General features: G+C 45.5%; 2 protein-coding genes across 2 annotated transcripts in view; one reads left to right on the top strand and one right to left on the bottom strand.

Annotated features, from left to right (window-relative positions):
- Nucleotides 1–7973, bottom strand: part of CFAP58 (cilia and flagella associated protein 58) — a 112494-nt gene extending 104521 nt beyond the window's left edge. The window contains 2 exon segments of the mRNA XM_065407107.1: nt 7520–7545; nt 7548–7973. Of these exon segments, the coding sequence (XP_065263179.1) occupies nt 7520–7545; nt 7548–7614 (93 nt within the window). The 5' untranslated portion in view covers nt 7615–7973.
- Nucleotides 6239–13986, top strand: part of ITPRIP (inositol 1,4,5-trisphosphate receptor interacting protein) — a 30498-nt gene continuing 22750 nt past the window's right edge. The window contains exon 1 of the mRNA XM_065407110.1: nt 6239–6752. The gene's annotated coding sequence lies outside the window, so the exon portion shown is untranslated. The remainder of the gene's footprint in view (nt 6753–13986) is intronic.

The raw sequence follows: 13986 nt of genomic DNA, 5'->3' as shown, positions 1-13986 counted from the left end.
TCCCCCCAATAGACTGCAAGATTCTGCCTGTGGAGCAACAAAGCATCCTTGACTTTGTCCCTGTAGCAGTGCTAGCCTCTGAGATTTCCCTTCCTTTGTTCCATTTGTACCTAGGGCCAGAACTTCAAAACTCTTTGTCACAAATCCGATCAAGCACCCCCTTCTGGGCCACTCACCAGATTGCTGTGAGGGAAATCTCATGTTAACATGCAGACACCTGCTTTACTTTATTTTTCGCTGTATTCCAGTATCTTGATTAGCTCATCAAGCCACCCATTTTGATTCCCCCTACGTCCTCCTGTCACTGCTTTTGTTCCCTGATTGGTCTCCCAGTTCAAGAACATTTGGGGGTATCTAAGATGAGTTGGTTTCAATTATTTCTAGTTTTACCAGGCTCGGACCAATGAAAATAATTTGCCCCCACTTCTCCCCATAGCGACCCTTCTCTACCAGCAGCAGGAGCCATTGCCATAGGCTCTGACTTCCATGCATCATTTACTCCTTTGCCTCATAACTCACTCCCACCAAATCCTTTGGTAGCTGTAAGATAGCCTGACATGTTTCACTGCTTGACACTTGAGTCTCCTGGGGGCCCTATAAAAAATAACCCTCCTCTTTTAATACCCAAGGAAGGGCATAGAACTGCAAAGTTCTAAGATGATTAGAAGGTCAGGTGTGAGGGGGAAGATGAGGACACCATATGGCCAGCTTGAAGCCAGAAGGTGACTCTCTCTCTGCAGGTTGCTTTGCCTGTAGTTGTGAAAGATTCACTGGTTGATGGAACTCCCCTTTTCATTCCCCCCCTTCTCTTTGTGCTGCTGTCCTCTGAACAACTCATTGCTGAGTGGGAGCCAGAGGAACAGTGAGTGATGCAACAAAGGAGATTGTGATACTAGAGGTAAGTGGGTGATGCAGGATGCTTGGGGGGCACACATACATGGGGCAAAGGCATAGGATATTTGACGTGCACTTTCAGGTCACTCTGGGTTGCTTCTGTGAAAATGCCATCCTGCTGCACCCTGTTCTGTCCTTTCCCAGCCAGATGCACGAGGCCTGGATCTAGCAGGATTATCGCTCCTGCGTGCTTTGTTGTTAATCTGAATCCCTGTTTGTGCACCAGAAAGGCAACCATATGTTTCATACTCTTTGTGAGTCAGATAGCTAGGGGGCAACCACAGGATCTATTCCACTGACACATGGCCTGACATTTGACTTCCCTATTGTGTCCCTATTTTCTGTTTTCAAAGCCTGTGTAATTATTTATATGTGCTTTTGTTGTTGTTTGTTTTGTTTGGAATTGCTTACAGAAACATAGTGCAATGTTCATTTTACAAAGGATTAGAAGCAGTGGCGGGCATAATAAAAAGGAATCCCTCCACCTTCTAAGGTGATTGAAAGCAAATGGAAAACCGGTCCAACATTCCAATCCTGGGGCAGATTCTGCTACCCTTACTCAATTATTATTGCTTGTATTGCAGTAGCATCTAGGCACCCCCGTCAGGGACTAGGACGCCGCTGTGCTAGGTGCTGCAGTCCTATTGACTTCAGCAGGGCTGTTCACAGAGTAGGCTACTATCCTCGTGAGTAAGGATGGCGGAATTTGGTCCTTTGTGAAATAAATTATGCTGAATTGCATAAAAAGACAGATCCAAATAAATTAAATACTTTCCTAATATGACTTTCCCCTAGAAAACCTCTTCCACCACAATTGGCAGAGATGGAGGATCATGAATGAGATGGAAGGTGGGTCCAAGTGATAATCTACTGCACTGTTGGTCTTGCTCTGAAAAAGTTTGAGAGCTAATATGTTGTTAGATTAATATGATTTTATTCTTAACAGAATTTTGCAGATGCCTTTAATTCATAATTACTGTAACTTGTATTGATTCTTTTATTTACAGAGAGAGCGAGAGGGCATAATCTCCATGTCCTCCACTGCTCTGTATTGGATAGAATCAGAACTGATCAACTGCTTGTCATAGGCTCCATGCTACTGACAGCTAATGATAGGTGATAGATACCAGTGTTTGTGGAGCAGGACGATCTGGGTCCTATCTCTGCTGTTGCCATGAAGTTCCCAGTGGCTCCAGTGTGCAGCATGGTGACAACTATAGAGCTCTAAGTGAGCACTGATTTGTTGCAATATTTGATTTTAGTACTGGTGAAGGATGCTGCAAGCTGCCCAAATTAAAAAACATAGTAAGAGGACACAAAAAGTGCCACCGTTGCTAAACAACAAAGTAAATAAGCAGTTAGAGGCAAAAAGGCATCCTTTAAAAAGTAGAAGATAAATCCTATTGTGGAAAATAGAAAAGAGCATAAACTCTGGCAAGTGAAGTGTAAATATATAATTAAGAAGGCCAAAAAAGAATTTGAAGAACAGCTAGCTAAAGACTCAAAAAGTAACAGCAAAAAAATTTTTAAGTACATCAGAAGCAGGAAGCCTGCTAAACAACCAGTGGGGCCACTAGACAATCGAGATTCTAAAGGAGCACTCAAGGGGGATAAGGCCATTGCAGAGAAACTAAATGAATGCTCTGCATCGGTCTTCATGGCTGAGGATGTGAGGGAGATTCTCCATCCTGAGCCATTCTTCTTAGGTGACAAATCTGAGCAACTGTCGCAGGTTGAGGTGTCATTAGAGGAGGTTTTGGAACAAATTAATAAATTAAACAGTAATAAGTCACCAGGACCAGATGGTATTCACCCAAGAGTTCTGAAGAAATTAAAATGTGAAATTGCAAAACTACTAACTGTGGTATGTAACCTATCATTTAAATCAGCTTCTGTACCACATGACTGGAGGATAGCTAATGTGACACCAATTTTTAAAAAAGGCTCCAGAAGTGATCCCACAGTACCAGGCAAATTGACTGAAACTATAGTAAAGAACAGAATTATCAGACACATAGATGAACACGATTTGTTGGAGAAGAGTCAACATGGTTTTTGTAAAGGGAAATCATGCCTCACCAATCTACTAGAAATCTTTGAGGTGGTCAACAAGCATGTGGACAAGGGTGATCAGGTGGATATAGTGTACTTAGATTTTCAGAAAGCCTTTGACAAGGTCCCTCACCAAAGGCTTTTAACCAAAGTAAGCTGTCATGGGATAAGAGGGAAGGTCCTCTTGTGGATCAGTAACTGGTTAAAAGATAGGAAACAGAGGGTAGGAATAAATGGTCAATTTTCAGAATGAAGAGAGGTAAATAGTGGTGTCCCCCAGGAGTCTATACTGGGACCAATACTGTTTAATATACACCTCTACCTCGATATAACGCTGTCTTCAGGAGCCAAAAAATCTTACCGCATTATATTGAACTTGCTTTGATCCACTGGAGTGCACAGCCCCGCCCCGCCGGAGCACTGCTTTATCGCGTTATATCCGAATTCCTGTTATATCGGGTGGCGTTATATCGAGGTAGCGGTGTATTCATAAATGATTTGGAAAAAGGGGTAAACAGTGAGGTGGTAAAATTTGCAGATGATCTAAAGCTACTCAAGATAGTTAAGTCCAAAGCACACTGCGAAGAGTTACAAAGGGATCTCACAAAACTGGTGACTAGACACCAAAATGGCAGATGAAATTCAAAGTTGATAAATGCAAAGTAATGCACATTGGAAAAAATAATCCCAACTATACATAAAAATGATGGCTGTTGCCATTCAAGAAAGAGATCTTGGAGTCATTGTTGATAGTTCTCTGAAAACCAGTGCTTCTATATCCTGGGAAATTTCCCAAAATCTGGGAATTTTTGAGTAAAATGTTTGAATGAAAATTCCCAATTTCCCAAGTTGAAGCATTTTACTCACAAATTCCCAGGTTTGGGGAAATTTCCCAGGATATAGAAGCACTGTAAAAAACTTTATCTGGGAATTTTTCACCAGATTTGGGAAATTTTTAGTGCTAGGTTGGGAAAAGTTGGCATCACGATATAGAAGCACTGCTGAAAACATCCACTCAATGTGCAGCGGCAGTCAAAAAAGCTTATAGAATGTTGGGAATCATTAGGGAAGGGATAGATAATAAGTCAGAAAATATCATGTTGCCTTTATATAAATCCATGGTACGCCCACATCTTGAATACTGTGTGCAGATGTGGTCACCCCATCTCAAAAAAGCTATATTGGAATTGGAAAAGGTACAGAAAAGGGCAACATAAATGATTAGGGGGATGGAACAGGTTCCATATGAAGAGAGATTAATAAGACTGGGAAAAGACACAACTAAGGAGGAATATGATAGAGATCTATAATATCATGACTGGGTGTGGAGAAAGTAAATAAGGAAGTGTTATTTACTTCTTCTCCTAACACAAGAACTAGGGGTCACCAAATGAAATTAATAGGCAGCAGGTTTACAACAAACAAAAGGAAGTATTTCTTCACACAATGCAAGTCAACCTGTGGAACTCTTTGCCAGCAGATGTTGTGAAGGCCAAGACTATAACAGGGTTCAAAAAAGAACTAGATAAATTCATGAAGGATAGGTCCATCAATGGCTTTTAGCCAGGATGGGCAGGGACGGTGTCCCTAGCCTCTGTTTGCCAAAAGCAGGAAATGGGTGACAGGGAATGGATCACTTGATGATTACCTGTTCTGTTCATTCCCTCTGAAACACCTGGCATTGGCCACTGTCGGAAGGATACTGGGCTAATTGGACATTTGATCTGTATGGCTGTTCTTATGTTCTCGTCAGAGAAGAACTGTCATTTTTCAATTGTCTCTAGGGTGACTTGTACCCCTCTGTGGCAGTATAAAAACAAATATAAAAAAGGGTCAGCTCAGACCCAAGTAAAATAGCCATCAACTGGGTGTATGGAGATTTGAAGAAATCAGCTGAAAACTAGGAAGAAAAAGAAATGGGGAGAGAGTAACTTGCTCCTTAACAAAACGTGACAAAAGACAATTTGACAGGACTCAGAGAAATAAAGGATGCACTAAAGCAGGCTGAATGTTGCAAAGTAGCAGTGGTAACATTACAATGTCTGTTGTTACAAATAAATAATTGTCACAGATTACCATATAATAAGAAAGGAATGTAGGAACAACACACAAGTTGCCAATAAGCCCCAACAGAGTCAGACACCCACATACACAAAGCCTGTCAGTAAGGTTAATGTGGTTACCTAATCTAACAAAAGTCGGGCAATTTAAATAACAGATTGACACTTCATCCCAAATCAACACTTATCAAATAGAAGGCTTCAAGACAAAGGTGTCCTATCACATTTGTACTCTTTTTTGACATTGCATAGGTCTGGTCTCTGGTGCAATACCACATGTGGGTGATAAACAAGTTTCAAACCTGGGACCATCCACACTACTGAATAGGCCGTGACCACATGAGCTGAAAAGGCAATTCTAGGAGCAGTAGTAGGCAGTTCTATGTGTAGACAAGCCCCCCCCCCCCGAAAGAGTAACAGGATGCTTTGCCAGTGGGTTATCGTATTACAATGCAATTATCACCACCTTGTGACAAGATGACATTGCACTGACCCCAAAGGGATTTCAGCCCTGCTTTAAATGTCCTGCTGGCCCATCAGAATCAGAAACAAGGCAACCCTGCTTGTCCCACTGAGTTCAGATGTTATGCAGCTCCAGAAAATTACATGTTTTTCTTGTGTTTCATTTGGGAGGTGATAGCTGTGTAGCTTGTAATTGTTAATTGTCAATTAGATCTTTAATTGGGAAGCAGCATTTTAACTGTGGAAGGAGCACAGGGTTGGGAGCCAACAATATTTTAATTCTAATCCCAGCTCTGCCACTGATTTCCTCTATGTAACTGTGAACAAGTCACTTAAACTCCTGTACAGCGAGGATACTACTACTTCTCTCCCTGATAGGGGCTTGTGGAGAATTAATGAGCTGATGTTTGTGCAGCCTTTCCCGGGGGGGAAGCTAAGCGTCAATTAGATTGTTTTATCGTCAGGTTTTAACTTTGTTTTTAGTCCTCAGCTGTTCAAACCCCACTGCCCCAGCTACAAGAGTACACATGTGAAAAGTAAAACAAATGCGCCTCCTTGCCTTTGTGGTAGGAAAAAGCCCCTCATTGCAAAGCCCTGTGCAGGACCCAATGGGGGAAGGTTACTAATAACATTGCACGTTCCCCGCGTGTGCAGAGACGGGCCGGGGGTTGCATCGGGCCACTTCTGGATGACTGAAGTGGCTAGAATTGGGAAGCCCCTTGGATGGAAATCTCACTTCATCACAACAAGCTGCAAGCAACAAACCCGGGAAAGTTGCTGCTTATCCCTGTAATCGTGTACTGCGCAACAGGCAGGGTTTAAGGGGGAACTTCCCTAATCCCTCCTCCCGGGAAACTCCGGATTTTGTGCTGCAGCAAAGCGGCTCGCGTTTACACGGCTCACAAAGGCATGGAGCCGTCTGGAGGACACCTAGGAGCTGCCTTATGAGGCTTCTCCCCCACCCCCCTTTTTCTGACCGGCCTCCTTAATAAGGTCCCAGGAGGCAGAAAGCGGAGCCCGGTGTTTTGTTCTTATAGGGAGGGAAAAGTTTCGCAGAGTAACGCTGACATCCAGGAAATGAGTAAGACAGAAAGCGACCAAAGCAGGCACCGCTAGCGGTGAGAAAAGTGAGCATGGGGCTAAGAAGAAAGGAAGAGATCCCGGGAAGCCTTTGCCCATCGCATCGGCCGGTGGCTCCGTGAGCCCGTGTGTGGACGTTTACAAAGGCGAGTGAGAGGGGGCTGCTGTTTGCAACTGCAAAGAAGTGGCTGGCGACAAGGCGCAGTAAGTCAGGAGTCCGCCTCCCTCTCTCCGCTTCTCTAACCTCAGTGGGGGCCACGGGCACAAAAACCTGCTTTCCTGGCTGGCAGGGGGCTGCAGCTCCCAAAACGGGGGGTCGCTTGCCGCAGCCGCGGGGCTGGTGTTCTGCTTCACAGTGGAGGCAATCTGCGGGGGGGGAGGGGTCCCTCTGATCCTCCATCTTTGGGGCTGTGAAGTGAGTTGATTTCCTTTTAACGCTTATTCCGCCCTCGAGCTCGCCTGGTCCGGGCCAGCAAACAACCCCCTTCCCAGCATCCGAGCTTCAGGGGTGCAATCGGGCTCTAGTGGGTTAAGTGTGTGTGCGCGTAGCCCCTGCAGAGTAGGGGGTTTTGGAGCATGTGCTGTGGACAGAGAGTGAGGAAGTTGGCCGAGCTGGCTTGCTTGAAACGGTTTGTGCCCCTTGCGAGAGCAGAAGTACCACGGTTTTAACAGGTTTCAGAGTAGCAGCCGTGTTAGTCTGTATCCTCAAAAATAACAGGAGTACTTGTGGCACCTTAGAGACTAACAAATTTATTAGAGCATAAGCTTTCGTGGGCTACAATCCACTTCTTCGGATGCATATCCGAAGAAGTGGGTTGTAGCCCACGAAAGCTCACGGTTTTAAGGCCATTTAAAACGCTGATTAGGTACTGCACAACCCCTGTCGTCAAAATCAATGTTGTTCTATTTACTAGCGCGATCTCGAGCTGTTCTTTCACGTGGGATAACCAGGCCATCAAATGATCACTTACATTGCAATTAATCACTGGCACATCCGTACGTTGTAACCGAAGTTTTCAACACCAGCCTGTGTTTGCATAGATTTTCCTTCCGCATGTGTTGACATGCCTGCCTTGTGTCATTCTCCTTTAAAGCAAGGAGTGAATTACGTCCGCGGTGGGGACAGAGAATAAGAATAAGATGGGGGAGAAACTCTAGCTTAGTTGAGACTTTCTTCTTTTAAAAAAGAACGCCAGTTTCTGCACAACATTTCTTAATCCTCAGCTACTCCATGGATGGCCTACACACTGCAAAATATTTGCTGGTGTAGTTCTGGTGGTACAGCTCTAATGGCAAACCCCCTATGCAGGTACAGTTTGTGCTGGCAAAAAGGTACTTTTGCCAGTACAGTTTATTAGTTTCCTGAGCAAAATAATCTATACTAGCAAAAGCACTTTTATGCCAATATGACTTGTTCACACTAGGGCTTTTGCCACTGCTGAAACGTCTTTAAAAAGAAAATCACATCTCTAACAACAAAAGTTTCCAGTGTAGCCTGGCCTGGGGGTCCTTTCTCCTTTGAGCCATGGGACCCAATTCTGCAAACACGGTGTGTCAAGTTAAGCAGGCATGTGAGTACTCCCACCCACTGATATCACCTGGACGGACTCACAGTGCATAAAGTGAAGCACTCGTGTAAGTTTTTGCATGATCAAGGCCCCAGCATAGAAAACCTAATCATCTGCCCTTCTTCTTCTGCACCAAACATACAAGGGATCCCTAGCTTACAGATGTTGTTAGTGAATAACCAATGTGGAATGCATGTTACACAAGCTTCATCTCTGGCTTAAAATGACACATCTGCCTTGGGTTTTAATGATAACACAGCCAAGCTGAGTCTAACGTAAATGTTGACAAGTGAGGGCTGCATTTTTATAAAAACGTTACTATTTCTCTTGTATATGTGTTTTATCTCTTCCTAAAATAGCCTGGCCGCCCGATTTGCCTCTCATACCAGTGCAAATCAGGAACAGCTCTGCTGGAAGTCACTAGTGGTAAAACCAGTGACAAGGGAGAGTCAGGACTCCAGTGGACTTTCCTACACTAGAACTGGGGCTGGAATCTTCCACTGGGTGTTGCTTCCCTGGTGATAGTAATTGTGAAAGTTCTAGTGTAAATAGGACTCTGTTATTTGGACTCTTGTGGATAAGGGAGAAGCTGTGGATGTGGTATACCTAGACTTTAGTAAGGCATTTGATACGGTCTCGCATGATATTCTTATCGACAAACTAGGCAAATACAATTTAGATGGGGCTACTATAAGGTGGGTGCATAACTGGCTGGATAACCGTACTCAGGCTAGGTCTACACTACAGCGGGGGTCCGACCTAAGATACGCAACTTCAGCTACGTGAATACCGTAGCTGAAGTTGCGTATTTTAGGTCGGCTTACCTAGCGGTGAGGACGCGGGAAAGTCGACCGCTGCCGCGCTGCCGCCGACTCCGCTGCCGCCTCCTGCCGAGGTGGATTTCCGGAGTCGACGGCAGAGCGATCAGGGATCGATTTTACCGCGTCTTCACTAGACGCGGTAAGCCGATCCCCGATAAACCGATTGCTACCCGCCGGATCGGCGGGTAGTGAAGACAAAGCCTCAGAGAGTTGTTATTAATGGTTCCCAATCCTGCTGGAAAGGCATAACGAGTGGGGTTCCGCAGGGGTCTGTTTTTGGGACCGACTCTGTTCAATATCTTCATTAACAACTTAGATATTGGCATAGAAAGTACGCTTATTAAGTTTGCGGATGATACCAAACTGGGAAGGATTGCAACTGCTTTGGAGGACAGGGTCATAATTCAAAATGATCTGGACAAATTGGAGAAATGGTCTGAGTTAAACAGGATGAAGTTTAACAAAGACAAATGCAAAGTGCTCCACTTAGGAAGAAAAAATCAGTTTCACACATACAGAATGGGAAGAGACTGTCTAGGAAGGAGTACGGCAGAAAGGGATCTAGGGGTTATAGTGGACCACAAGCTAAATATGAGTCAACAGTGTGATGCTGTTGCAAAAAAAGCAAACGTGATTCTGGGATGTATTAACAGGTGTGTTGTGAGCAAGACACGAGAAGTCATTCTTCCGCTCTACTCTGCTCTGGTTAGGCCTCAGCTGGAGTATTGTGTCCAGTTCTGGGCACCGCATTTCAAGAAAGATGTGGAGAAATTGGAAAGGGTCCAGAGAAGAGCAACAAGAATGATTAAAGGTCTTGAGAACATGACCTATGAAGGAAGGCTGAAAGAATTGGGTTTGTTTAGTTTGGAAAAGAGAAGACTGAGAGGGGACATGATAGCAGTTTTCAGGTATCTAAAAGGGTGTCATAAGGAGGAGGGAGAAAACTTGTTCACCTTAGCCTCTGAGGATAGAACACGAAGCAATGGGCTTAAACTGCAGCAAGGGAGGTCTAGGTTGGACATTAGGAAAAAGTTCCTAATTGTCAGGGTGGTTAAACACTGGAATAAATTGCCTAGGGAGGTTGTGGAATCTCCATCTCTGGAGATATTTAAGAGTAGGTTAGATAAATGTCTATCAGGGATGGTCTAGACAGTATTTGGTCCTGCCATGCGGGCAGGGGACTGGACTCGATGACCTCTCGAGGTCCCTTCCAGTCCTAGAATCTATGAATCTATGAATTTACTGGCATTCTTAATACTAGGCCATCTGCATTAACTCTGAGATCTGTTAGCCTGTGGTAAAAATGCTAGTGCTGTCTCTACACTAGTGCAATAAAAGTAATGCCGACAGAAACTATCTGGAGTGTCTTCTTCAACCACTCTGTCATGACAGCTGTTTGCACTGACTTATTGAGAGCATGAAGGTAAACACAGGACCATTGATATATCAGGAGTGGCAGCACTTTGTATGTGCAGCCCAGCCACCACAGCTTGTTTTGAATGATCTTGGGACTGTTTTAATGTCAGATGCCAGTGCAGCATTGCATTATTGTAGCTGTTACTACAGAAACACTGTCCACTGGTATGGACTCTTTGATTTAAAAACGACTGGTCCGGATTTTCCTTTAGCTCCTTGACATGTTTGAGAGAGTCTTCGCTTGCCATGTTTGAGAACAGCTTCTCCAGTCCTTGACTGAAAACAGGTCATGAAAACAAAAACTCAACCTTCTTTAACACATGGGACTTAGTGTGTTTCATCTTCAAAGCACTTAACTAACCCTCACAATATTCCCAGGTGGGAGATAAACCTCAATAACTCTGAGCACCACAGACACAGAGAGGTGAATGATTTGTCGAAGGTCAGAGAGTGAGTCAGTGTGAGCATTGGGATCAGCCACTGGGGATTCCTGGCTCCTCGTCTTGTGCTCTTGCCACCAGATCACACCTAAGTGCTTTAGTAACACTTGTAAACAGGGATTTAATTGGGGGAGAAGGAAGAAATCAGTGGTATTATTCCAAGGTGTGCTCACAAAACAAGCTCTGCCCCCTTAGCAATATTCCTGTAGGTAGATCTTCCTCATATAACTGTCTCTGGACTTTCTTCCATGCTTTGAGTGGCAATGAAGTAGTTAACAATTTGACATTTTAATCTGTCATCACTAGAACTCAGAGTTAGCAATCCCTTATCATAGAATATTAGGGTTGGAAGAGACCTCGAACAAGGGCAGTTTGCACGTTCCTGAGCTGTTGTTTCAGGCTGTCTGCACACTCAGGCAGACATCACTGTGTTTTACATTTTTGATTCATATTTTGAAGGCTCTTTTCACAGCTGTAGGGTCTAGGGCATGCTGCCTCTTGTGACGCTAGCTAAATTGCAACAGAGGAAAAACTAAACACAAGAGATTTAGGCCCAGATCCTCAAAGATACTTAGGCCAGGTCTACACTCCAAACCTATGTCAGTATAACTGTGTTGCTCAGGAGTGTGAAAAATCCACACCCCTGAGCGATATAGTTATACAGACCTAACCCCCTGTGTAGACAGCACTATGTGGATGAGAGAGCTTCTCCCATCGACATAGCTACCGCCTCTCGGGGAGGTGGATTAACTATACCGATGGGAGAAGCTGTCCTGTAGGCATAGGAGTGACTTCACTTAAGCACTACAGCGGCACAACTGCACCAGTGTCTCTGCACCGCTATAGTGCTGTACGTGAAGACGAGCCCTTAGGCACCTAAGTCCTACTGATTAAAGTACCTAAATGCCTTAGAGGATCTGGGCCTTAAGACCTGGCTTTCAAAGCTGCTGAGAATTTTCAGTTCCAAACGAAGTCAACAGCAGGGGTGGATGCTCAGCAGCTCTGACAATCAGGATCTTAATTTGGGTTTTAAAGGAAAGCTTAGATTCTGCAACACAAGACAGCAGCTGCCGTAAAGTGGGACTAGTTTGCTAAGCTGCTGTGAAACCAGCCCCTCTGTTTGTAGCTCCTGTATCCCATCCCAAAAGGACATCGCTCATGAGAGGAATGTCCATGGGGAAGAGGTGCTGGTTTAACAGGTAGGTGACCTCCACCCCATCAATACTAATACTTCCAGTGATATAGCTTCCTGTCCTGCACTCCCTACTGCTCACGACTGGCTCAGCTGAGTAAGCACTGCAGGATTTGAACCTGCATAACGCATAAGGAGGAATATTTTGGGGCAAGCGGCTCATTCACAAAAACACACCCCTTAAAATGGCTTATTTGGGGGGCCAGCCTGTTGCCTTTATTATTCCAGCATTCTGCTCTCCGTGTGTCCCTTTAAATCATACAGCTTTCCCTGCTTTGGGTCACAGCTCTCCGTAGGCACCAGCACAGCACTAGAGATCAACAGATGCGCGTGTACAGTCCCTAGACTTGAATGTCTGTAGGCTGGATGCTCTCAGGAGAGAGCCCTCGCCTCTGGCACTTCCTTCCCCTATTGGTCCAACAGAGCCTGTGTATCCATTGGCCTTCAGGAGGCTGCGTAAAAGCCATTTGCTTTGCTGAGTCCTTTGCCTCGAGAGGGTGATTTCAGGGCAGGTTTGTGTTCGCAGCTCAGGGTCTGTTCTAGTTCGTCTGGCAGTGGCTTAGCTAATTTAGTGTTGCGCCCGGAACTCTAAAATGTCTGCATCAAAAAATAAATCGCTCTCCCAGCTGTACCTCTGTGCTGGCTCTCTCTCTCTCTCTCTGCATGTTGCCCTATTCTTGGCTACCTGCCTCCCATCCTGTTTCCTCCGCTGGAGGAATGAGTGGGCAGAAGATTTGCTTACACAGCTGAGCTGGCACCTCCGGCGTTGGGCGCAGCAGCAGCATCCCCACCCAAACCACACCCAGGGCGCTCTCACTCCCTACCTTCAGCTCCCTAAACTGGAATCATCACCTTCCTGCACCACCCAGCAATTAAAAGCTAAATGGGAAAGCATGGCTGCTTGGCAACCATCTCCTGGCTGTACTCTTCAAAGGGACACATGGAGAGCGCAGCCTCCAAACAAACCATTGGGGGATGGTGGGGGTGGGATTTGTGCACCTGCAGCTTGCCCCAAATTGTTTTTAAGAGGCCAGGTACTGGCACAGTAGCCCACTGCACCACTGACTCTCTAGCCCTCTCTGCGAGTCAGTGCAGTGCCTCTCCAGCATCTTGCAGAGGGGACATCGGCTTTGGAGCAGCTTGCTGTACCTAAATAGTCCTTCAGGCTTCAAAGGGTCGAGTTTACAAGCCTCTGACTGTTGCCAGGGGTCTATGGGCTCATTGCTGTGACAATCCAGCCCTTCTAGATGTGGGGCCTGATTCTTGGTGCCTTACATCTGTGCAAATCAGGTGTAAAATGCGTCCAGGCCAGAAATGCTGATCTGGCAGCGCCCGTTGCACCTTGTGCAAGGGTGTGAAGAATCCGGCCTAGTGAGGCCTCTTCTCAGTTAATGAGGAAGTGCCCCGCTTTCAAAAACTGCTGACTTTGCACATGACCTGTCAATGGGCATTGGGGACCAAAGAAGTAGGGGAGCTTTGGCCCAGATCCGCAAAGATACTGCGGCCTTTATGTCCAAGTTTTGGCTCTGCTGCAATCCACGGGACTCCTGCCAAACCTGGTAGGTGCCTAAATTTACTCCGCACCTAGATTTTCAAGTTCCCTACATGCCTGTGGTTCTGCTTCTGGGTGTGTACATTGCTGCTTTCCTCTAGGCATCTGGGCGTCTTATCTCCCACCCCAGCCCCATAGCGGTTAACGAACCAGGGGAAGATAGGCATGGCATTTGGCTGCCTACATTGTGCTGAGCCAGACCCAGTAGGTGTGCTCAGAGGGGAGTAGGTCCCATTCAGTGCAAAATCATTCTCTCTCTCTGGCCCAATGTGGATAAATACTTAACTAGTCATTGAGCTACAGAGAGATGCTGTAGACCAGTGGTCTGGACATCCACCTGGGAGTTGGGAGACCCTCAGTCCAGTTCCCTTGCTCCAAATCACTCTTTCATTATTTATCCACACTGGAACAGCTTCCACAGGAGAGGGTGAGGGAGACCCACATCAGAA

The sequence above is a fragment of the Emys orbicularis genome, chromosome 7, assembly GCF_028017835.1.
Source record: "Emys orbicularis isolate rEmyOrb1 chromosome 7, rEmyOrb1.hap1, whole genome shotgun sequence".
Lineage (NCBI taxonomy): Eukaryota > Metazoa > Chordata > Testudines > Emydidae > Emys > Emys orbicularis.
Note: the sequence above shows the minus strand (reverse complement) of the source record. Positions and strands in the feature narration are given on the sequence as shown.